This window comes from Cydia pomonella, chromosome 7 (genome assembly GCF_033807575.1).
Source record: "Cydia pomonella isolate Wapato2018A chromosome 7, ilCydPomo1, whole genome shotgun sequence".
Taxonomy (NCBI): domain Eukaryota; kingdom Metazoa; phylum Arthropoda; class Insecta; order Lepidoptera; family Tortricidae; genus Cydia; species Cydia pomonella.
In genome coordinates, this window is record NC_084709.1 from 12175231 (window position 1) to 12200573 (window position 25343).

Sequence of the window (25343 nt, forward strand, 5' to 3'; positions counted from 1 at the left end):
TTAGACAGTGAGACTACTATTATTATTATTGGGGATTTTTTGGGCCTTTGAGTGCCACGTCGACCAGGTAGTGATCTATTGTGACAGCTCTTTAAAGTTCATTTACAGTACATATGGGGCTACTTTATAGCACTAGTGCGAGAAGTAGCATATTATGTTACTGTGTCGAACATTTAAAGGGCCATATGTACTGTAAAACGTTGTACGATACATGTGCGAATAGGTAATTCGCAACTCGTGTCGATTTAAAACACTCCCTTCGGTCGTGTTTTAATTTATCGCCACTCGTTTCGAATTTCCTATTTTTCGCACTTGTATCGTAATGTACTATACTGATGCCCGTTGAATCCAGGAAATTCCAGATTCTTTGGGCCGTAATGTTCTGTACCTCATAGGGTTGCAATACGACTAACGTACTATAAGACTAACTTAAAACAGGTATTCTAGAGCAAAATAATATATTTGTTTGTGTTTTTATTTGTATAAGTATATTATATGTACGTTTATCAGTATAGCTAATTACTCATCTTGTTAAGGTAACAATTTAATTTTCTTTAAAATACCTCCTCATCTACTTAATCTTTCCAGTTTAGCGCATTGGTTGACTGGTAGAGAATGCCTTAAGGCATTAAGTCCGCCATTTGTACTATCATGTATTGTGTAATAAAGATAAAATAAATAACACTTTATAATTTTCGTTGATCACAATTAAGAACAATTATCCTTTCGTTGTACAAATTTATTTACGAGTGCTCGCGCCGAATGGAGAGTTTAGAAAATATTCAGTCCAAATGTCGCGTCAACCTAGTTACATATTAGGTAATTGTGCCTAAATGTTAGCAACAGCTTCTAACACCTTTTCCATAATATCAATCCCTTGTCGGAACACATCAACATGGATCCTCTCATCATGGGCATGAAGCAGAACGGGCGAGTTAAGTATTGGCGAGAAGTTGATGACGGGTATGCCCTGCTGGCGCACGAAGCGCGCGTCCGTAGTGCCGGGGCATACGTTGCAGAGGACGTCGTAGCCCCTGGAATGAATACCAATGTAATATTAAAATACAGGATGTTATTTCAATCTTTGGACACATTCCTTTTACGAAGGGACCAATGCATTAAATTGGCAACCACGAAATCGCTAATAAAGGCAAATTAGCCATATCGCATGAAACTGATATTTTTATATGTGTAATCTCTCGGATTCCAGGGGAAAATTAAAGGATAAATAAAAAAATATACTTAAACTCAACAAGATACTGAACTCAAAATCAAAACAAAGGATGTATGGCAAAAAGTTGCATGTTTTTCCAAGTAGGTACGATACACATATGTAGGGTATGCCCCTCAATAATTTATTCTTCTTCTTCGTCGAAATTTTTAGGACTACAAAAAGTATCTCGATAAGTACTTAATTTATGATTAAATTTACCTGTGTTCTACCTACTCGTACTTATACTAGTAAAAAGATACGGGAATTAGAGTACGGACTAGATAACTTACATTTCTTTAACTGCACAAAGAAGAGCTGTCCAAAACTGATTGCTCTCGTCGATTTTTGTGATCTTGACTGGGGCATTATGCCTAATGTACTCGAAAGTCACATCTTCACCTGCTTCAGTACACCATTTCCTGATCTGTTTATTGTAAAAAAATACAGTGACAGACAATAACGGCAATTCGAAAAACGTCTGTTTTATGGCCATTTTTTAAAGGGTCTTGTCGTAATCGAGAGAGAACGAAGTTAGGCCGCAATTAGACTTTCATAGAAATATGATCATAGATATAGGAGTCAAATGAGTAAAAGTTCAAATATGAAGAACTTATGATGGTATAATAACAACAATTTCAACAAGTTTGACGTATAAGTACTTATATATGACTATAAATGTAGGATAACTGTCAAAAAGGACCCCATATATATGATCATTGATATAGGCAAAGAGTAAAGTAAGTAACTATATAGGTATGATAATATAATTGCGTCCTTAGACGGTTTAGGAATTTCGATGTTCGCAGTGCCCCTAAGTTCAGTGAGATGCTTGAAAGATTAAGGAATTAGAATGAGACATAAGGAACTTCTATTTATATAAATCAGTTCTGAATACCTTAGATACTGGTAGACAAATCAACACACAGTTTAAATAGTTAAAGATAGTAAGGGTCTAAAGCTTGAAATTAGAACCAAGCTATTCAAATGTAAAAAGCTTCGATAAGACAGAATTTTTAAGACTGCTTTTTTTTAAGACTTCTTTGCGAACGAAGTCGTGGGTCATACGTTAGTATTATAATTAAGTTACCATGTCATCAAAAGCGTCGTGATCAAGTGTGGGCGGTATCCTGATGTCAAAATAGACAGTAAGGCTGTCTGGTACCACGTTGACTTGAACGCCGCCCTGAAAAAGGTAATCTGGATATGGAATTTCAATTATTTGCTACTCGAATTTATTTTATTTAGAATTAGTCGGATTAGAACAAAAAAACTGGTCTTGAATGAATGGGTAAAAAAAATGTCTAGTGGTACGGAACTCTTAAGAGCGTTTTCACATTGTCCGATATGATATCGGAGTTAGGATCCTACATCCGCGTAGTCAGGCCGCGGGGGCACCGTTTTAAGCGGTAACGTACACTACAACAAACATTATGCCTAACACCTACACATAAGTACGCACTCAAACAAATATTATCGGTTTGACAGCTGACGAGGGGCTCCAACGTGGCTAAAATTATCGCAAGCACCTTTCCGATATCGGATGTCAGAAGGCGCCTATGAAAGTAACAGCTACAGGAGAGTCCATATGGCATTTATTGCGGCATCTAATCTAAGTATAGTATTTTTGTATTAAATTAATAAATAAATACAGGAAAAACACATATGCCTTAGATTTTACTTCCATCCTACATCCGATATCGGATCGGGCAATGTGAAAACACTCTTAGAGCGCGAGCCCAACTCGTAGTCGGCCAGGGGGGCTATTTTTTAATTTAGAATGCTCGATTTCGTCATTTAAAAATCTGTGGAAAACGGCAAACTGCTATTTTTAAAATACGAGGGATAGAAATTGGGAATCTATAGGTAGTGGCACTACCAAGAACTACGAAACTGAGCGATCGAAATTCAAAAATCGCCCCAGTTTTTTAATAAAGCGCCTAGTGACAGTAGTTGAGAATATTCGCCGTACTCGGCGAACCTAGCAGTTATAAACTTTCGTAAGGCGAGGCATAAAATATTGGTTCTATATTGTTCCGGGAAGTTATAACTCCCATCCATAACACCCGTTCGGTGACAGAGAATGCTTGGGAAATCGAATTTTATCAAGAATGCAAGCATATATTGCAAATACTGTAGATATCGACAAATACATTTGTAGGTATATTGCTCATTAAAAATGTACGAGGCGGTAACTTAAATGAGCCTTGAAAGATAAGAACGGTTCGCGGGCCGTAGCCCGTAGCATTAGTAACCCCTGACCTGTGGTATGTACCTGAGCTATGAATTGTATGTACTGGCGATGTAGTCTACTATATAAATAGATACATAAATAGGTACTCTAATGGTATAATCACACACATAGTAATCTCACCTCGATTTGTGTTAAATTGATGGTGACTAAGTCGCCAACGTACGCGCCTTGGGCTTGTTTTTCCATTTCTCCTGCCCTGCATTTCATAAATTTGTCCAAAATGTAATGAAGCTAAAACAAAAAAAAATAACATTAGTAGGTAGGTAGGTAGGCTATTAGTACCAATTAGGCATTGCACATGTCTATCAAAACAGCTAAGTACTACCTAAAGGAGCTCTGGGAAATGTGGGCATCGAGAGCTATGCAATATGCTTATAAGATATTTTTTAACTAACTACAGTAGGCGCTCGATAATCCAACATTGGGAAATTTCCCACCGTGTCGGATTATTGGATTTGTATGGAAATAAAGGTTTATTATAGAAAACATAGTTCAATCAATAATGGCAACATGTTGGGTCTCATTATTATTTTGTTCAACATGTAAAACGTTTTCGGTTGCGGAAGAGGAAGATGATGCTTAAGTTAAAATGTAGTTATTTTAGATTGCTTCTTGCTATAATATATTTTGTTAATATATGACCTCTTGTAAAGTGTTATCTAAAGCATTGTTTACAACTGCCCAAGATCGAACAGCCGAGCGGGAACGAAATCACACAAACAATGCAACTGCTCACACCAAGACGAGATCTGCCGGATTGGTAAGGTCCAAATTACCGAGCGCCTACTGTACATGTTATCATAGATATCATAGATTATCATAGATAACATGTACAGTATGCAATATGGGTATATTTCTTTGGCTTCTCTTAGCTAGGTTTTTTTACTTTGTTTTTTGTTTAGTTTTAAGTACCTTTTCCCCTGCTGTGTTAGGCAAAAGCAAAGAACCATGCCCGGGATTTCCTCTGCAAGTCACTTTTGACTCTGAAATGTTAAGGAATTGTTAATTCTCGTCAAAGGATTCAGTAGATTAAGTCGTAGTACGAGTATTCCTAGCCATTAAGTATTTTTGCTTCACAACATTTGATGAAAATATACAATGAAGCGACATTTTTCTACCTAATGCAATTTCACGAATGTTGTGTAGATTATCATAAACCTACTTCCACATGGATTAACATCTGGACACCGTCGCACCGACCACCATTGCTAAAACCTGCGTCCATTGCTAAATACTAACTTTTATCTAGATCTTACTCATAGTTAGGAATACTTATTAACTATTTCCCAAGTTTTGTCAACACATGAGGAGTCAACACCGCCATACGACATGTACCCTCGTGTAGTGCGACACAAGAGCCAGATGTCTTTAGATGACATGAGATCTCATAATTAAATTCAATGCTGGCCAGATGAGGTCCACGGACCGCAGTTTTGCTAAACGCAGTTCCTATTTCACAAGTAAAATGTTTGAAAACATTAATCAGCCTACCGTTTTTCCGATTGGTTGAAATTGAAATGTCGGCTACGTACAATATTGTACATATGTCACCCATGTTATTAAATAAGGTATATTGAACATACATAAATAAACTGCTAAAATCATTAACCTTCCACTGCTTAGGAAAAAAGATTCTAATACGAAAAGATATAAGTAGGTACATTATATCCCAAATTTCGGCCCGAACACCTTTGGTAAATTAAAACAAAAACCATTTATGATGTGATACATCTTAGGTTTTACTTACGTCGGTTGGTTTTTTCTCCATTGAAAGCCCTAATGACCTTCGTGCTTGTAGTAGGACAGCTTTCGTCGAGTCCAAAACCCACGTTTAAGGCTCTGAACTGCTCAGACTGAGCAAACACTTTCATCCCATGCTCTCCACCAATCTCTTCATCTAAAAAAAACAGTAAAAATAAAACTGATTCTGATGATGTTTCTAAATGTTAAACTTATTCTTTATTCTCTTCTTTCTTCTTATTATTTTTTCCAATTGTTTAATGTTCATTTTAGGGTTTAATTTCACGTTAAGTACTACTAGTACAACTTATCTGACTAGTCTCGTTAAGTACAACTTCTTATGAAATAAATCGAATCGGCTCCAGGTAAGGACCTTTGTATGGTCATCCATACAAAGGTCCTTCACATTCCCTCTTAATGTCTTGAAAATGATCAGCTATCATCATTTTCCAAAGGATTTTTCACTGTTTTTCTCACCAGGAACAAAGGACACATGGACAGTCCTCTTCAACCTGACACCAGCCGCCTTCAGTCTTCGCACGGCCTCCAAATGGAACATTCCGACACTCTTCATATCCTGAGTGCCGCGAGCGTAAATGTAGCCATCTTCAGATATTTTAGCTTCGAAGGGCGGATGAGTCCAGAATTCCTAAAAGATGGATTCATCCTAAATCGTTAAGTAATATAACTATGATTCTACCTAAAAGCAAAAGGTTAACAAAATTATCATCGTCATCAGTTGTTCCCTTAATGCTGATAGGATTGTAACATCAAGTCCTTCTGTAGCAAGCGAGGTACCTATTAGTCTTCATTCACAGAAACAGGCACGATGTCTATACATATGTAAATTGAGCAGGTTAGCTAGGAGCTGTAGTCCTGTGATCATCACCGCGGGCTTCCTCAAAGATTGTACTGACCACCTCATAAACAGACACGACGTCCTTGTAGGAGTTGATTAGATAGATAGTATAGAAAGGGTAGGCGAATCGGATCGTGGATCAGACCCAAACTCAACTAACAGACAGCAACGTTGAAATCTAAAAAATTGCTTATGGCATCGCAAGCCAAGAGAAGAGATGCTCGCTGCTAGTTTAGTGTGCTCATATTAATGCATAATTCAGCTTTGAATAAATTGTTTAATTTTGATTTACTATAATATGATTAAAGGATGACTCACACTAAAACGGTCCGGATACGGGCCGGCCTGGACCCGGACCCATCTAGCATGAGTCATTTTTAATATGCTGCTACCTTATAAACAGGCACGACGTCCATATGCGAGTTAAGTAGTATGGCCGGGAGCTGTGGCTCCATGCCCTTCCAGGTGATGACCACGACGGGCTTCCCCGGCATTATTTCGTGGACCACCACAGGCAGCTGGAGCTCGTTGGCTTGCCGCTTAAGAAATTCCACACACTCATCTGTAAAAGCCAAAGAACATAGTGGGCAAAGATTTCTTAGTTTGAGCAAAAAGTAGAAAATTATGCAAGGTTATACCCGGTAAGGGTACCCTCTATGTAGTACCGCGGGCCTCGTTATTGGTATAGGTGGTGATATTTACACTTTTTTGCATTGTTAGAAAGAAATAGCAGTAAGGTGACTTAAGATGAAAGTGGAGGACCCGCGCGAAATCGCCTTTTCATAAAAACGTAGTCCTCATTTTCCTCTCTGGATTAAAATTATTGAAAATATTTTGACACGATTTGTTGTATATTAACCACAGATACGCCCCTACGTTAGTATTTTTTTGAATTTTTATTTATTGTAAGAGTTAGGAGTATTTAAAAATTTGTATGAGAACTGTTTTTCAAAAAATCTATAAAAGGCAAAAACAAAAAAACTGAAAACGTAAGGGCACAGATATACATCCAACTATGTAAAAATATTTTCCATGATGTCAATATCCAGAGAGGAAATTGGGGACTACGTTTGTATGGAGAAGCGGCCGCCCCGTTTCCTCAAAAATATTTATTAGCCACACAAACTGACTGAAACTTTCTTACGGATAAATTCGTAGTCTTATAGTTAATAAATTATGTAGTCTTATAAAATACGAATACTATCACGAATATAACTAAAGGCATTTTCCTCCTTATTGTGTGTGAATATATTACTTAGACCGATCTAAGTTGGCAGCAATTTTGATAACCTATGCAGACAGTGCAAGTGCCAATTATGACTTCTAATTTCTATGAAATGATGACGTTTAAATAACATTTGCGCAGTCTGTGCTATCTAAATCGCTGCCAACTTAGCTTGGTCTAACTCTATATATACTTATTTACTTAAACATGATTTGAATTTAAATATTCATTTGGATACATTTTTTACATGCGTGTTCCGATTTTTTCCACAAGTTATTAAGTACGTTACTTACCGTAGTTCACATCCGGGTGTACACTAGGTATTCTCAAATATTCCCTGAATCGTTGTATAGCTTCATCGTTTTCCCACGAATCCATTGCTTATTCAATACGGTCGTACCTACGTGCGCCCTGTATCCTAGGCAGTAAACAACTGATTAACCAACTTTATCACATTAATGCATGCAGCCGATTCTGTTTAACTATTTCATATAGTTATTGGCTTACTTTTGTTTTGACAAGACCTGACCGTGAGCACCAAACAGCGTTAGCGACGCACGCAGCGTTGCTAATTAACGCTCATTGGCGCAGATGAAATGTAATCAGGGTGCGCAGACACGATGCCAATCGCTTACGCTCCGTAGTGAACGAAACGCAACTGTCTCTGACGCACTAATATGGAAGAGTGATAGAGAGAGAGACGCTACGGAGCGTAAACGATTAATGCAACCATTTTTATCGCCTGTAACCATGCCTGTCACGTTCTAACAAGTATGTGCGAAAGTGAGAGGCATAGTGACTTATGATAAAAATGCAACCATGCTGCCACCGCAGTTCATAAAACATTTCGCTTGCACTTATTGGTGCACGTGAGATACAAGATCGTATCAAGATGAGAATAAATCTAATTCAAATTGTTAAAACAGAATAAGGCATGTTTGTTTACCATCGTTGAATACATTATCACTAAACTGTATAACTACTTATCAGGCGACGAATTAAACTACCGCAGATTTAGTGATAAAATTGTGATAAGACATTTATGTTATTTATTACCTGATATTTAACATTTGCCTAACGTACAATTCGAAATGAAGATCGTCATATATGAAATGAAAATGCTTTATTGCCACACAAAAACAAGTACAAAAAAGCTGCCAAGTGCGAGTCGGACTCGCCCATGAAGGGTTCCGTACCATTTATGACGTATTAAAAAAAAACTACTTACTATTAGATCTCGTTCAAACCAATTTTCGGTGGAAGTTTGCATGGTAATGTACATCATATATTTTTTTAGATTTTTCATTCTGTTATTTTAGAAGTTACAGAGGGGGGGGGGGGACACACATTTTACCACTTTGAAAGTGTCTCTCGCGCAAACTATTCAGTTTAGAAAAAAATGATATTAGAAACCTAAATATCATTTTTGAAGACGTATCTATAGATACCCCACACGTAAGGGTTTGACGAAAAATTTTTTTTTTAAATTTTATGACGTGTTAAAAAAACTACTTACTAGATCTCGTTCAAACCTATTTTCGGTGGAAGTTTGCATGGTAATGTACATCATATATTTTATAGGTTTATCATTCTCTTATTTTAGAAGTTACAGGGGGGGGGGGGGGGCACACATTTTACCACTTTGGAAGTGTCTCTCGCGCAAACTATTCAGTTTAGAAAAAAAATGATATTAGAAACCTCAATATCATTTTTGAAGACCTATCCATAGATACCCCACACGTATGGGTTTGATGAAAAAAGATTTTTTGAGTTTCAGTTCTAAGTATGGGGAACCCCCAAAATTTATTGTTTTTTTTTTCTATCGTGTGAAAATCTTAATGCGGTTCATAGAATAAATCTACTTACCAAGTTTGAACAGTTTAGCTCTTATAGTTTCGGAAAAAAGTTGCTGTGACATAATCGGACAGACAGACGGACATGACGAATCTATAAGGGTTCCGTTTTTTGCCATTTGGCTACGGAGCCCTAAAAATAAACTAAATTAATTTAAATTATGTATTCCAATAATATTTAATATATAATACCTTATAATTTAAATGATTAAAAGTAAAGCACTGGGTGCATTTTATACATATATATATTATTATATGTTATAAAATAGATGTTTGTATACAGTCTTTTGTGTATATTTATTTAAGTTGGTCATAGTTTATCCGCTTTCGACACCAACAGTTTTAAGCTTTTAAGTGACATAGTGGTAAAAACCTTCTAAGTCGCTGAAAACTTATATTGTAGGTACCTACATGCTCTTTGGTACCTACCTAACTTATCATCTTATAATTAACTATCAAGCTGCTACCATAACTAGCTCGTGCGATTACTAGATATTAACGCACTAGTTATTAAGCCTGATTTTAGATAAATAGATTTAATAATACTACTTATAATTTAGCAAGGAAACGCCAGCTGCTTGTGAAGGAACGTCGCCATACGAAATCCGCGCGAAGCCCTCCTACGCGCGCCTTTCAAAAATCCGCGCATATCGTGTTGCGTTGCATACCGCGGTCGGTCGCGCACCTTTCGCTGCACGTGCTATTATCTCGTAAAAAATTTTTTTTAAAATATTCGAGATTTCATTAAATAGGTGTTAGTTTAGTTTTAATTATTTGTATGTGCAGTGCATTTAAAATGGTTAAGAAAATCAGTGCACTCATCTGCTGCTTCTGCGTGTTTGGAATATCACTTAGTGATAGCGCGATTTCGGCTGAAAGTGTAAGTTTAAAAGTAAAATTGTCTTCTGTAGCCGAACGTTAAGGTATATAATTACTCGTTACGATTTATCAGACCCGAGATAACTTTCGCGTGTTTACAAATTGTTAACATCTGTATTACCTTAACCAGCTTCCTACCAAAATTGATAGATTTTAATTTTATAATATTAGTATACAATCCAGGGGTTAATTTAGATACAGTGATCTTTTATTTTCAAACAAGTTTGCATTGTACTTACCTACCTTTTGTTAGACTTTAAATCCTTAAAACTAGATCTCCGGCCTTTGTTAGGTGTATAGAAAACTGCTCTAGTTTCTACGCCCGTTTCTAGTGTGCGACCTTGAAAGTGAGACCATTATGAGCTTATAATTGTGACGCATATTCATACGCATAGTACGGGAGCTACATAGAAAAACACTAAAGAAAATAAAGCAAGCCTAATCTAGCATGTACCTCAATTATTAAATAAACATTTACTAGATGGGATAAGAAAAGAATAGTATTTTTGACATTAGTTTAGATGTAAGTATTATTTGTAGCTGTGATATAATTTATATTGACACTGCTTATTTTTAATATGTAACTTATGTAAGTAGCAATGATTCAATGAGACGAGAATCAAACTGTATCTACCATCGATAGTACCGTAGGTACTACATCTACATTATTGTATTTTAATCTAAACTAATAAACTACTTCTAATATTGTTACAAGAAACGTATGAGCCGTTGAAGCGTTAACTACGGAAAGGTTGTTTACACTTTTTATCAGTTTCATGTCAACTGACTGTTTTTTCTCGGAAATTCAATGTCAATGTTATAAACGAAGTATTTATTGCCCTTCAAAGTAAACTTATTTATTTTATTTTAATCAATGTTACGACCTCATTCAGTGTCTGGAATCATGACTTACACGGTTAGATTGATTAGGCTTTTTTAATGTTTTCTCCCTACATCAAATAGCTCCACGAGTACAATATCACTCAAGTTTTACCTACTAAATGTTCCATTGATAGAATTAGGTAGGTATTTTGCCAATTAAAATGTTAAAAATAAAATTGAAATACCGGTGTAACAGGATGACTTTAGGAAAATTTGGGGTGACTTTGATAGTTTTAAATGGCCATTTAATTACCATTATTCATTATTTATTGAAACTGGTCGTGTAAGTAAGTAGTTAGATCAGGGAGATTATACTATTGATGTTAATCTCGCATAAAAATATATTATGGCTTATAAACTGTAATTTCAAGCCACCCCGTTTTACGGTACCCAATTGATTGCCATTTTAAGCACTTGTGTGAACAGACCTATCTAGAAAGAAAACAAACTATAATATTAGAACAGCATGCAACAGTCACCCATTGATGTCACAAAAAAGGATATGAGCTTAAGAAATACATATTTGAACAATTTCACTGTTTTCTCTTTCATGAATAGAATCATATATTATGATCATGTAAATAAACGGCATTTCACCAAGCATGCCAATTAACCATTAAGCACTCTTAATTCCACTGTACAATACTTTGTACAAGTTTTACGCAACTGTCGATAACTAGTAGGTACAGCAAACGCAAAGTCAGGTGTACCCAACAATTGGTGCGTGGAAACAGACTCGAGAGAAAGTGAGCGCGATTCGTCGTGGTGCGTTTGGTGTATGCTAATTATAGTAACGCGACGTGTTTTAGTGTTTAGAGTTGACAGGTTAAATGATGTTTACATTTTTCGTTCTATTTTCCTTTTCTGTTCATTGAACAAGCTGTTTTAATAATGTATTAGATACATCGGCTGTTTTATATGTAAAAAAATATTGCAAGTTGCATAATAGGTATTAATTAGAAATTCTAGTTCAATAAAACATAAGTAGAATGAAGAAAAAAATATCTGTTAAAAGCCCAATAAATTATATTCTGATTATTTAATTCAGGATAACTCTATCACCTTAGAAACCGTTCAAAAAGTGTAACTATTGGTGCGTAGTTTGGTCTGTTACTTCTGGAAGTTTTGGATGCTGACTAAATAAATAAACATTTATAATTAAAACATCAATAATATATATTTACATCTACATTCTAACAGAAAAAATCTCTGACGCGAAATTATAAATACACAGGTTTGAATGAAATTTAGCTCATTTATTTTAACCCATAATAACATACAAAATAGGAACTATATATTGATCTTCTAGTAAGCATTGGACGAAAGTTTGTATGATAAAGTATTAATTTAAAATATATGAGCGGATGAGGTCGCAGATAAAAGCTAGTATTGCCATGTGTAACGCGGTATAACTTGGCTATGCAAATACTAAATATTTGTATTCATTATTGCTAACAATAATTTCAACGCGATGCTCAATACGTTGCACAATTTCGCGCTTCAGCGGCGCTACCAGCCTATAATTTTGTGGTAACGCGCGAACAGGGTTACCATTTAATAGGTAGTTGGTAACCAAACGTAATGAACAATTTCACTGACGACTAAAATGTTGCCGATCCCTGATGTAACGCGGTAAGCTTACGTAAACGGTTTATCAATCAAAATTTCATAGTTTAGACGTTTAGGGTACCAACTTATATTTTTACAATGTGGCGGAGGATTAAACTGTTAAAAACATGTACGCAGCCACTTCGCCTACACAAGACCATGTATAGTCCAGCAAGGCTGCACCTACCTCCGGCTGTGATGATTCAATTCCACAAATTATCTCGTCACCGAGCTTAAACCAATAGTAACTTGCTTCCAAATAATGTTAGATACTTACAAAATAAATGGAATAAGTAAACTCGAAAACAACAAAATAGCAATTTAATGTTTTTCGTTATATTGGTTATGATATGACCAGACTTGATAGGTCTCCGACTGAAAGTTAGTCCTAAGGAAAAAATCATGACCATTCTATTACTTTAATTACTGATTATACAAATTTACCTTGTCTTTTTGATTTCCTCGTATTTGATATGAAAAGTAGAGTGTTTAGAGGCTGTATGACTGTATGTGTTCTGAATAAAAAAAATAAAAAAATCTTAATATGCATGAAACAATGTTACATTAAATTGGATAAAAATGGCAATATATAGATATACTATGATATACCTTTTGATATTGGCGATACTAATTAGTGTGGTATTATTTAACATAAAATATTTCTTCTACCGGTGACCCAATTTTGTCAGCTGCGAATGCTCGAAAAGACCTGGAGACTGGAGAGTGGAAGTGGAGTCAATCTCTGGCGGAAATGGGGGAGATCCACTCTCGTAAAAATGTCACTCGATTAGAAATACGCGGCATTTAAATCGGCACAAGGTATTATGAATGCCAACCTTATTACAATCTATTTAGCATTAGGTTGACCCCTTTTGTCATTCACTTTAGTACTATTCTATTATGTAAATACAGGTTTAGGTATGATTTCAATTCATGATCATATATCACAAAGATCTCTTTGACTCGATTTCTCAACAACTCCAAAGTTTTTAGTACGTGTACTTTCGCCATAGGTATTGATACCGTGGGTGAGTAATAATGCTACTTTCCATGAGTCGTAAAATCATGTGGGAATTATGCTAATTACATAAGAACTGTACAAAGCAGTCATAAATACTGATAAAAAAGTAAGAATAGTAGTTAGGAAGGCACCTACACTATACACAATGATTCAGGAAACGTGAGCAGGGTCAAGCCTGCGCGTTCTGTAAGTTATAGGTAAGTTATATAACTGTTTCGTACCCGTATTTGTGAGATCAAAAATAATTTATTTTTTAATGTTCAAAAAATTAGAGCCGGTGCAGAAAGAGAAGAGTCGTGGAATGTATGGGGCTCAATACATTTCACGACTCTTCTCTTTCCGAACAGACTCTACATACACGTCAAATCTCGATACTTTTTGTATTAACCATGACAATTCTCAAATTGAATGTCATCGGAGTCCAGTTACTTTTGAAAAATCGTAACTATGGAAGGTGTAGGTAATCGTAACTAAGTCAAGTGTGACATTTTATTTTCTTCATAGTAAAAGTGCTGTTAAAATAAAGGAAGACGTCTTCATTCATTAAGTGTTGTAGGGTGGCTATGATAGTAAATAATTAAATTTGTCATAACCAAAAAGTTAATAAAACAGGAAAAAATGAGATTATTTTACTTAAATATGATGATCAACGATTCATTAATATTTACTAAGTGTAAGTTTAGTCCTGCTGACATCTCATGAATCATTCTGTATGTCAGAACTCGTGAAGTTATGAACTAAAATATCTACGACAAAACTGGTGAAAATATAGTCGCTTCATTTTCCTAATAGCAACAAAAAAAGCTGCTCTTCCAAAAATCAACAACCATTCCAAACAGATGATTCATCGGAGTCACGTCGTTTTATCGTGTTTAGTTTAAACTATGTTAGTCTAAACGAATGTGTAACTACTAAAACAGGCCCTTGTTGAAAGCCTGAATAAAAATAAAAATTGGAATGGTGACACTTAAAAATATATTGCAGTTAATTTTTAAACATAAATATATGTCATATACGAATACGAAAGGAACAGTGACTAAGGCGGTGCAGGTCATTTTATCTGATTTTGGGGTTCCACATAATTAGGGCACATTATAGCAGGTTATATAATATCCTGGAAAAATAACATTTTAGTAATCATACCCACTCGTATTTAGACACTCCTGCACCTAGTGAATAACAATTAATAAATAATTGTGTGTGATTATTTATTTACTCGTATCTTCATGTAGACATTTATTCAATTACGTCCAAATAGACTGGTGTGTCAACCACTTACGTAATTGGTTAACGTACTAAATACCATCCCGGGTGTCAGGAAAGGTGAAACTGGTACTGGTAAAGATGTGGAAAGTCCTCCGAGGATGGTGATATTGCTAAACTAAATGTGAGCTGTCCGCGTAGCCAACATGACAATCGTTAACACTAGCGTAGCGTTGTCATCTCTCTCTATCACTCGTCGTTATTAGTGCGACAGTGACAGTTGCGTTTCGTTCGCTAGGGAGTGTTAACGATTGGCATGTTGGCTACGTGGGCAGGTTAGGTTGCCTACGAGTTAGTTTAGTGTTTTAAAATCGTAAGTAATAACATTGAGGCTAATTCTCTTTTCTTAGATCAAAAATGTTCTTGTTACCGGTAGGAGTAGGTAGGTACGGTGAGCATCGAACAGATAGTGACACAATTTAAATTCAATTAGGTTTAGGTACTAACACAAATTTAAATAAATTGCACTGATTTTAAAATTATTTTTTAATTAAAGTATGAAAATCAGCGGGAATGCCAACGGCATTGAGACTGTTTTAAAGAAATTAAATAATAAATTAATGAGTAAAATAAGCAATTTTTATCTTACATTTTACTTTATTTACATTAATAATGCCAAATAACTTTAAACATACGTCTTTTTACTATGAAGGGGAGACTTTTTTGCGATAACTCAAAGACGGCTGAATTGATCGTGTGCACTATAGTTTTAATTTAATGTCTTTCATAAGCTCTAATTCCACGATTTTTTTCATTGTTTTGGACCCTTATTTTAAAAGTTAGAGGTGCCCCCCCACCCCCCATTTTTTTTCGTTCGGAGCCATTATTTCCGAAAATATTCACTTTATTATCTTTTTTATCCAACGATATCCCATAGTATAGGGTTGAAGAAAAAAATGTATACTGTACGTATAGGGGAGTACCCTTTTTTATTAACGATTGTCGGATTTATTGATTTATATACTATGCTAAATTGCAGCGTTCTAGCACTAACAATCACGGAGCAAACCCTCGGACAGACAGACAGACAGACAGATAGACATGGCGAAACTATAAGGGTTCGTAGGTGACTACGGTACTTTTTGTAAAAAGCACTTTTTGTAAAAGACCAGGACATTGGATAGCATATTTACAAATTTTGTAGAAAAACATAACATCTAAATACATCCTACGATTACTGGGCGGGATATTGCAGTACTTCGCAGCCGTCGAGGTGTCATCGAAGTGAAAACCTGTCCTGTAGCGAAGAGATTTGATAAAAATGTTTTGAATCCGGTCCAGTCAATCCGAATGTTTTAATTATTCGATATGTTTTATTAGTTTTAATTCGACTGGAACTATTTTATTCACTTAGGTAGATCACTATAATTAGAGTTTTTTAGTGCGACATAAAACTGAAAAAAAAATCATTTAGTATTCAGCGCACTCTTCTTTAATCGTTTTAGCAATAGGTACCTTCCAATATTTTTGGTTATGATTATGGCGAGTCTAGGTCAGCGCGGGTTACGAAAGTTTACACATTCTTGACTGGAGTGCCTGTAGCTGGGTTGGCCAGTGTTTGCTGCTTTACCTAACCGGCTAAATTATAGGTTACAAAGGAGTGCCAGTTTGCTTTGCGAACCATTCCGTGGACCTACATTTTTAAAATGCAAGCAACCTCTTTGGAGTCAGAAGTGTTATGCTACCTACCTATTGTTTTTATGGTACAAAAGAAAATGTTGATGTTACCATGCATGCTCTGTCGGGCCATGCTCAATGTAGGGTTTCGTAGTTACCATTCTGTCAAAATAGGCCCAACGGGGCCTATTAATAAGTATCATGTACATTACAAGCATAAGAGAGTACCTTTGCAGCGCTTTGTACGTCTTTTTACTAAGAAGAGAAGATTTTTTGCAATAACTCAAAAACAACTTAACCGATCATGTTCTCTATAGCTTCATTGAAAGTATTTAAAATGCTTTTGTTTCACGGCTTTTTTTTTCATATTTTTTGGATCCATGGTTTAAAAGTTAGAGGGGGGGGGGGGGACATATCAACCTTAATACATTACAACAAAATAGTTTAATTATTAAATTTAAATAAATAATTATTATATTTAAATTTAAATAGTTAGTTTACTTTAGTTATTTTTAATTTTAAATAGTTTTATTTATTTTAGTTTATGTTGTTGTGTTTGTTGTATGATCCCAGATGGTTGAAATAAATGATAATTTAATTTAAATTATATATTTTTTCTTTCGGAGCGATTATTTCCGAAAATATTTACTTAATCAAAGACCTATCGAACGATATCCCACACTATTGACTCAAAACAAAAAAAAACACTTAGTATGGGAGGTACTCTAAAATTATTTTTATAGTTTTTACTTTACCGTTCTGTCGCAATGCATGATTTATGTATCCATGCCATATTGCAGCTTTCTAGCACTAACGATCACGGAGCAAAGCCTTGGACGGACGGACAGATGGACATGGCGAAACTATAAGGGTTTCTAGGTGACTAAGAAACCCTAAAAAGGATGATTAAAGTTCCATTGAACTATGTACTTGTCCGCTTTTAGCTATAAATACGAGCTGACCTAAGACGTGGTAGGTATTATATGTAGGACCTGTGAGAAGGTACCTATAATATATATCTGCGTGACAAACCTAAATATTTTCATCACACTTGCTAGTAAACGCTGTTCTTGTATGCCAGAATACTGAGATGGAATGAGCTATATTATACCCCGGGCGCAATAGTTTTTTTTTTCATTACGCCCATGGTGTATAATAGTACATTACGATACAAGTGCGAAAAATAGGAAATTCGAAACGAGTGGCGATAAATTAAAACACTACCGAAGGGAGTGTTTTAAATCGACACGAGTTGCATTTGCACATGTATCGTACAACGTTTTACAGTACATATGGCCTTTTAAATGTTCGACACAGTAACGTAATATGCTAATTTTCGCACTAGTGCGGTAAAGTAGCACCATATGTACTATAAATGAGTTTTACTCTTAAAATACGACGTTAATATATTTTTTAATATGTTTATAAATACTTAATTTAATGAATTTAATAGCCGTTTAAAATATTTTCACACAATTTTCAATCGTGGCTGAATGCCAGATGAGGCTTTGCCTTCGATGCCAAACTTGCCAAAAATTACAATATAGCGAACGAATGTTTGAAATGTCACCTTATTAAAGAATTATTTGGCTTATAATTTAGTTTTTTCCTCACAAGTGTGATGAAAAACATTGTGTGTGCCACGGGCGGTACAAGAATTACGAAATCGTTTTTTTTTTTATTGACACTTGTTCGTAAGTTCTTGTTTACCGCCCTTAATACACAATGTACTATTATGATAAACTCTACACTCTTATTTCATTTTCCGAAAATCTGATGTACTCTTTTGGAGGAATATCACTTATTTTCATACCTAAACTTACGATCAGAAGGTTGGACATAATCTTAAGACTCGTATTACTTAATAACTATTGTGTTAGTAGTTGCAGTGAGTAGGAAGAGACAATGGGCAGGCAGGTGGTCATTGTGCCGCCAAATCTCCCATGCCGGCAGATTGAATCGTAATCGCAACGGATATATCCATATAACTTCCTAAGGATATTCATGCGGAAGTATGTTAGAAGCTTTTAAGTAAGTAAAGGAAATTATTTAAATTGGAATTTAATGAAAATGGAACATCATGTGACTATCTTGGCTAGCATTTGACAAAAGCTAATATTTGAAGAAGTTTAAAGGTATTGAAATATTATTAATTAACAGATATGTATTTAAATTAAAAATTAATGTAAACACTAATTACCAGATTATTCAAAAAAGATATGAATATAGACATATAGACACAAATAACTTTTTTTTAATCAGCAATCTCTTATTAACGTTAGTATAATTTTTTTATGGCCTATATTACGGTGTATAGCATGAAAACCAATACTTATAGGTATAACTCAAAAATGTGCCGAATATGTGTAATCATGAAATTATAAATAAAACTTATACAGCGAATTGATATTTTTTTATTTCTTTATGAACCATAAAATATAGTCCTAATTACACGAGTATATACATTTAAATTGTCAAATTTATTCTTTTTATTAGTACTAAAGTTATCCATCAAGTTAATAATCTTAAAGTAAAATGTATCGCTAAATTATTTTAGGAGTTGTTTATAAATGTCACATAATTAGGAAACTGGAAAGGTCAAGGATTATTTCCACATATTTGCAAGTTTACTAGATCAATATAATGCCAAAATTAGCAAATCGCTCATTAGAAACTATAGCAACAACATTAGCCTTCTTCTTGGAAGGAGTTGGCTAATACTGGTTAGGTTTACGAAAAATCATATAACCATCTTTTAATATATTTTATTCATATCATAAATTTGAATAAAATTACACATTAGTTTCCATTAATTCCCATTTAATCCAACCATAATTTTAAAGGATTTACAATCCAAACGAAATCCAAAGGATACGGATCCGGACTTTCATGTTTTATCTTAGTGCTACTTACTTTTTAGCTAATGTAAAAATTATTTAAGGTTGTAGCACACCTAAAAGCTCGGCACTGGATCTGCACCGCCTCAATCCGACCCGCTTAGTATTTTTGTACGAAACCCACACTCATCGGCATCGGAACAGCATCAAGCACAGGCTAAGGGGTGCATTGACAACTCGCAGTATTTGCGCTAACCATTGTCTGTCACCACGTTTGCAAGTCGCTGTCGGCACTGGGACGGCGCGTTTACCGCCTGTGGTTCCTCCTAGGCGCCCCTGTACGACGGGTGCTGTAAGCGCGCTGCCGCCCAGCCGCAAGCGCGATGTCACCCAGTTGTAGCCGTGTCTACATCTTCGAGGTATTAAGAGGGGGCGTAAAGCCAGGAAATTAGAAAGAACCGAAATAACGCGCGAAACTTGGTACGGAAGCTATGGCCATCGCGTGGGTTTGGTACCTTTTATCCGATTACTCTGATTATAATCGTACCATGATAAGGTTGATTTTCGTTTAGATATTTTTTAGTAATCACTGAGTATTGGTTGTCACCTGACGATATGAAAACTACAGTTTTGAGTTAGCCCCCTGTGAAGTAGCGTATGTTTGTCACCTAGTTGACGACGAGTGTATTACGTGGGGCGGCGCTGGCGCCGAGCTTCTTGGTATACTCCAACCTTTAATAGCTAATTATCATTTATTTACGTTTACAGGAAACGAGGTGCAAGAACCCGCCGACGGCGCCGCAGAAGATCGAGCGAGTCATCACGTTGTGCCAAGATGAAATCAAACTCTCCATCCTCAGAGGTGAGTATCATTTTTCGAATTGGAACTAAGTTGGAACTTTGCGTTTCTTTGTATGAAATTCTTACTCTAGTTGGCATGAGTTGTTTGGTTACCACTAATTGGCATGCGTCAGTTGCATTGATCTACGAAGTTAGAGATGTGAAGTACACAATTTTCTACCTAATTAAAGCAAAGAATTTAACATATCGGTTAAAAATGCCAAACAAACATCAATTAACATTAACACAGTAACGAATCAATAAAAATATATATATTGCCATATATTTTTATTACATATAATACAAAAAAAAACATCAAAATGAAGATGAAAATCTTGCGAAAATAAAGAAATCGAGAGTGTATATTGCTTCAGGAATACGAAATAGCGTAAAAGTAACAGTAACATACGATTGAACTTGGGCAAGTAACCTTAGCAAACGTCCGATAATCAGGTACAAGGTAAGCGCAGAATGCGTTCGGACTTCATTCGCATCTAAATATGCTAAGTGTTCGCCTACGACTCTTCATTGTTGAGATGACTATCCGTCCGAGTCCGAGCATCTATATTCATACAAGAACACTGATGTTGTCCTCTGAGTTCTTAAGTTGTTATTAACTAACATTTTTATTCGTTAATAACTAATATTAGTTAGTACGTTAGTAAATAAATAATAAATATGAACGATTCTCCCGCTCTTTACTGTGTTATGCGAGAACAGGACACAAAATATAAGTCGGTTATAAACTATTAAAAGTATGAGGAGTACGTACATAATTGAAACAATGACTGTATTAAAATACCAACCAGAAATATTTAAGGATGTATTTTAAGTGCACATCGCACTTAGGTACCTATATACTTAGCTCACAAGGCCAATTCCGCATGTTGAATCGAAGAGAAGTAGACAACTTATAATATCTACGTAGGAGGCTTTACGAATTCCTGAACTTATTCTTATAACTCAATGTTTATTAAATAACTCAAAGTCAGTGCCATCCGATTTTTTCGATCTGATTTTTTTTAAACGTATGAAGGCACTTATATTTAATTCGGCTACGTAAAAATTAATAGACATAACCCTTATTGATTTTTTCATGTTTTTCTAACCAGTCATTAAAACTATGCGCCAACAGATACCTTTTTCTTTTACTTTGCATCGACGTAAAATAATGCCATGCCATTCCTTACTAATTGTTAACTTGTGTACTATTATAGCAGTTTTAATACATCCAAAAGAGAGGTATGGGCACTGTGAATGTCATTTCGCTGTGTTGTAGGGCACATCGGATGTCATACCAGAAGTACCTCCACCTACGGAAAACCGCAGCCAAATAACACTGGAGTCAGACCAAGCTAAGTTGGCAACGATTTTGATAGCCCAGCCTGTGTAAGTGTTAAGTAAACGTCGTAATTTCATAGATGTTTGACGTTTCAAATAACACTTGCGCTGTCTGGGCTATCAAAATCGCTGCCAACTTATCTTGGTCTGACTCTAGACCCTACTCAAGTACTCATAGTGTTGTGTTCCTGCCGGTGAGTGAGGTTGCCAGAGCTCAACGAGGGTGCGGAGTGTTAGGGTCGGCAACGCGCATGTAACACAGGCTACGGAGGCCACCGACGTAGTATAAAAAAACGTATAATACATTGTAGAGATCAACTACGAGTAAATGACTAAGCTGCACAGAAGCTGTAACTCTTGTGTTATATGTTCTTGCTCAAGTTGTAAACAACAAACTAATTAGCAATGGGTAGGTAGGTAGAAGCATGTCACATGCTGCATGTGTTTAGTTTAACTATATGCAGTAATTTTTTTTATTTTTTATACTACGTCGGTGGCAAACAAGCATACGGCCCGCCTGATGGTAAGCAGTATCCGTAGCCTATGTACGCTTGCAACTTCAGAGGAGTTACATGCGCGTTGCCGACCTTAACCCCCTCCCACCCATCGTTGAGCTCTGGCAACCTTACTCACCGGCAGAAACACAACACTATGAGTAGGGTCTAGTGTTATTTGGCTGCGGTTTTCTGTAAGGTGGAGGCACTTCCCCAGTTGGGCTCTGCTCTACATCTGGAATGACATCCGCTGTTCTGTGCCCTACCACACAAAGCGAGATGACATTCACAATGCCCATACCTCTCTTGTGGACGTAGTTTAAGGACGTACCCGGGTCCCGGGTCCGAGTATAATGGTCGTACTTATCTACGTGCGTGCGTCTGTCGTTATTGACGGTGTCTCTGTCTCTTTCACGGTGTTAAAAAGACGTTACATTTATCAGGAGGCCATCTATCATAAACCTGCATTATGAATAGATTTCGAGAAGAGGCAGATAAGAATATTTCGATTACCGTTTTTCGCGATAGACCCTTTGGTTTACTTGAACCTAAGGCGGGTTCCGCATTGGATGCGGATCTGCTCGCCGCTCCGGTGAACGAGCTCGGTTATTGTTATGAATAGGTAAAGCTAAGCCACAGTACAAACCTAATCTAATATGCCGAACGATCTAAAAAAACGCAATATCACATCGTTTTGTCGAGTGTTACGTATGATTGCGCCTGTTACTTTCACCGGTGATCGACCTTGTCCGGAACCTGGCTCACCTTCGGACAGACCGCGTATTGTCCTATTTTTTTCAAACCATTTTCCTCATAAATATATTTACAACATAACTACTCGTAATAAAATATTCTGCGTGCGCTAAGAGAAGGGATGGGGTAAAATTAAAATCAGCAGCAGTTACGATGACGTGCAGCGATGGAATATATATGGACGAAGCTCTTAGTACATTTTTGACTTCAAATACGGTCCACTACACACACAATAAAAAAACATTTTTTTTATTTGCAAATTTTGAAAAAAAAGGAAAACCTATAAACCTAGTTTTTCGTTGTGTCAATCAATACCATACAAAAAATAATGGAGAATGGAAAATATCTAGAAGTGGCAAAACTTTTCTTTTTGCATGGACAATCAAGTGCTATACTTCCCTCTTAATATAATATTGTATATTTCAAACACTTTGCGCGGCATTACAATATTTGGCATAAATAGACAAGCTGCGCGCGGTACCTACTTACAGTTGAGTCGCTTGCGTCACAATCACGTGGGGTCATTTTTAGGGTTCCGTAGCCAAATGGCAAAAAACGGAACCCTTATAGATTCGTCATGTCCGTCTATCTGTCCGATTATGTCACCGCCACTTTTTTCCGAAACTATAAGAGCTATACTGTTCAAACTTGATAAGTAGATGTATTCTATGAACCGCATTAGGATGTTTACACAAAAATAGAAAAAAAAAAACAATAAATTTTGGGGGTTCCCCATACTTAGAACTAAAACTCAAAAAAAACTTTTTTCATCAAAACCATACGTGTGGGGTATCTATGGATAGGTCTTTAAAAATGATATTGAGGTTTCTAATATAATTTTTTTCTAAACTGAATAGTTTGCGCGAGAGACGCTTCCAAAGTGAAAAAAATTGTGCCCCCCCACCCCCCCCCCCCCTGTAACTTCTAAAATAACAGAATGAAAAATCTAAAAAAAATATATGATATAAATTACCATGCAAACTTCCCCCGAAATTGGTTTGAACGAGATCTAGTAAGTAGTTTTTTTTTTAATACGTCATAAAATTAAAAAAAAATGGTTCGGCTTGTACGGGCCCTCGTTTTTCCCATATTCTTATATGCTGCGAAAGACAGAGGAGAAGAAGATAGACGCCCTAGAAATGTGGTGCTGGAGGAAAATGCTGGTGATATCTTGGACACTTCGGTGCCGGCACTTCATTGACGTGCGGAAACATTTTGCTACGGATGCCGACTCTAGTACTATATACCTCTATGATCCTGGACTGATTTTCGGACTAATGTCTCCATCCTTAAAGAACTCCGTATCAAGCAGCGCCTTTCGACTCTCGTAAAGACCCGCATACTCAGTTTTTTCGGTCACGTCTCCAGGCGAAACAACGACTCCATAGAGCGTCTAGTGGTGCAGGGTAGAGCAAACGGAAAAAGACCGCGTAAAAGGCCAGCTATGCGATGGATTGACCAAATCAAATCTGCCATGAATGGCCCCCCAACCGCGAAAAATGGCGAGAAATCATATCATATCATATCATATCATTTTATTTGCATAATAGGATTTTACAATCACTTTATGACGTCAAATAGTAACATTTACTACAAAAATAAGTTATCTATTTACACTATACACATACTAATTAACTCCCAAGGGTTAAGGTCTTCTAGATAATCTGAGATTTTGTAATATCCCTTTTTACACAACTTCCGTTTGATGACTGACTTAAACTGATTTAATGGCAAAATCTGAAAGTCTAAAGGAATTTTATTGTAAAAACGAACACATTGGCCAATGAATGATTTACTTATTTTGTGAAGTCTAGTTATAGTAGGTACAAGTTTGTTTTTGTTTCTAGTATTTCTGTTGTGTATGTCGCAATATTTCTTAAACTGGTGTTTGTTTTTCTGCACATATAATAAATTTTCATAAATGTATTGCGACGCAAATGTCAAAATGCCTGATTCTCCAAATTTGTCTCTTAGGGAAACCCTATTTCCCAATCGTACGGCAAGCAGCATCTGCGCCCGATGTCAGCAGTTGTCGACGACGCTCTGCAAAGAGTACAACGACAAAGAAAATACTTCAATTGCCATTATTTAACATAGGTTCTTGTATTTGTTTTTTTTTTTATACCTAAATGGGAAGTAGGTAGGTTGATAAATACATAATAAATATATACATGTACCTAACGCTAGCGAAGCCATTTGTGGGCTATTCCGAATGAAAATATTTAGGTAGAAATACTTACAGCAGGTTTATTTGATCGCACGAGGAAATGCAGTATGTACCAAAGGCATGCTGTTTAGCACGCACAAACACTGGAGGTTTAAGATTAGTTTGATGATTAAGCGTCGTTATTAACGCAATACTGATTCGTATATTCTGATTATTCGTGTTAAAGAATCATTTTACCTATACATAGACGTTCGTGGAAAAAATAATGGTTCAAACTTTCAACAGGTATATGAGCCAATACTTTTAGTTTAACCTTTTTGGATTGTATTCAATTCACATTCAGTTACTGCCTATTTGAGAACTTTACGACCATGTTTGTGTTTGCCACTGTAGGCAACTGCCAATTCACAATAATTATAGGGCATAAAACGAATTGAAATGAATTTATCACAGGGGATTTAAGAATAAGGTCAGGGATGTTATTTTATGGTGCGCCTTAC

The 25343-nt window shown here is 36.0% G+C and overlaps 2 protein-coding genes across 4 annotated transcripts in view; one reads left to right on the top strand and one right to left on the bottom strand.

The window, feature by feature from the left end:
• Nucleotides 1–441: 441 nt before the first annotated feature.
• LOC133519832 (aminoacylase-1-like) lies at nt 442–13608 on the bottom strand. Of its 3 annotated transcripts, XM_061853954.1 has the most exons (10): nt 10264–13608; nt 7582–7706; nt 6456–6625; nt 5682–5853; nt 5212–5361; nt 4377–4447; nt 3585–3695; nt 2301–2396; nt 1504–1637; nt 442–1034 (listed from the first exon to the last, which is right to left on the bottom strand). In XM_061853954.1, the coding sequence occupies exons 2-10, from the start codon at nt 7664–7666 to the stop codon at nt 830–832; spliced, it is 1194 nt and encodes a 397-aa protein (XP_061709938.1). In that variant the 5' UTR covers nt 7667–7706; nt 10264–13608; the 3' UTR covers nt 442–829. The 3 variants fall into 3 exon arrangements, with proteins under 3 accessions (XP_061709938.1, XP_061709937.1, XP_061709940.1); XM_061853953.1 differs by lacking the exon at nt 10264–13608 and having other exon boundaries at nt 7582–8501; XM_061853956.1 differs by lacking the exons at nt 2301–2396; nt 10264–13608 and having other exon boundaries at nt 7582–8503.
• LOC133519837 (general odorant-binding protein 70) overlaps nt 9793–25343 on the top strand; it is a 31061-nt gene continuing 15510 nt past the window's right edge. Inside the window, exons 1-2 of the mRNA XM_061853964.1 lie at nt 9793–10021; nt 20017–20110. Coding sequence (XP_061709948.1) covers nt 9920–10021; nt 20017–20110 — 196 coding nt within the window. The 5' untranslated portion in view covers nt 9793–9919. The remainder of the gene's footprint in view (nt 10022–20016; nt 20111–25343) is intronic.

Coding starts and splice junctions, on each gene's coding strand:
- LOC133519832 (XM_061853954.1), bottom strand. CDS start 7,666: ATGGATTCGTGGGAAAACGATGAAGCTATACAACGATTCAGGGAATAT. Junction 4,448..5,211: donor TGGAGAAAAAACCAACCGAC/GTAAGTAAAACC, acceptor TTAACATTTCAG/AGTCAAAAGTGACTTGCAGA. Junction 1,638..2,300: donor ACGACGCTTTTGATGACATG/GTAACTTAATTA, acceptor TACAATAAACAG/ATCAGGAAATGGTGTACTGA.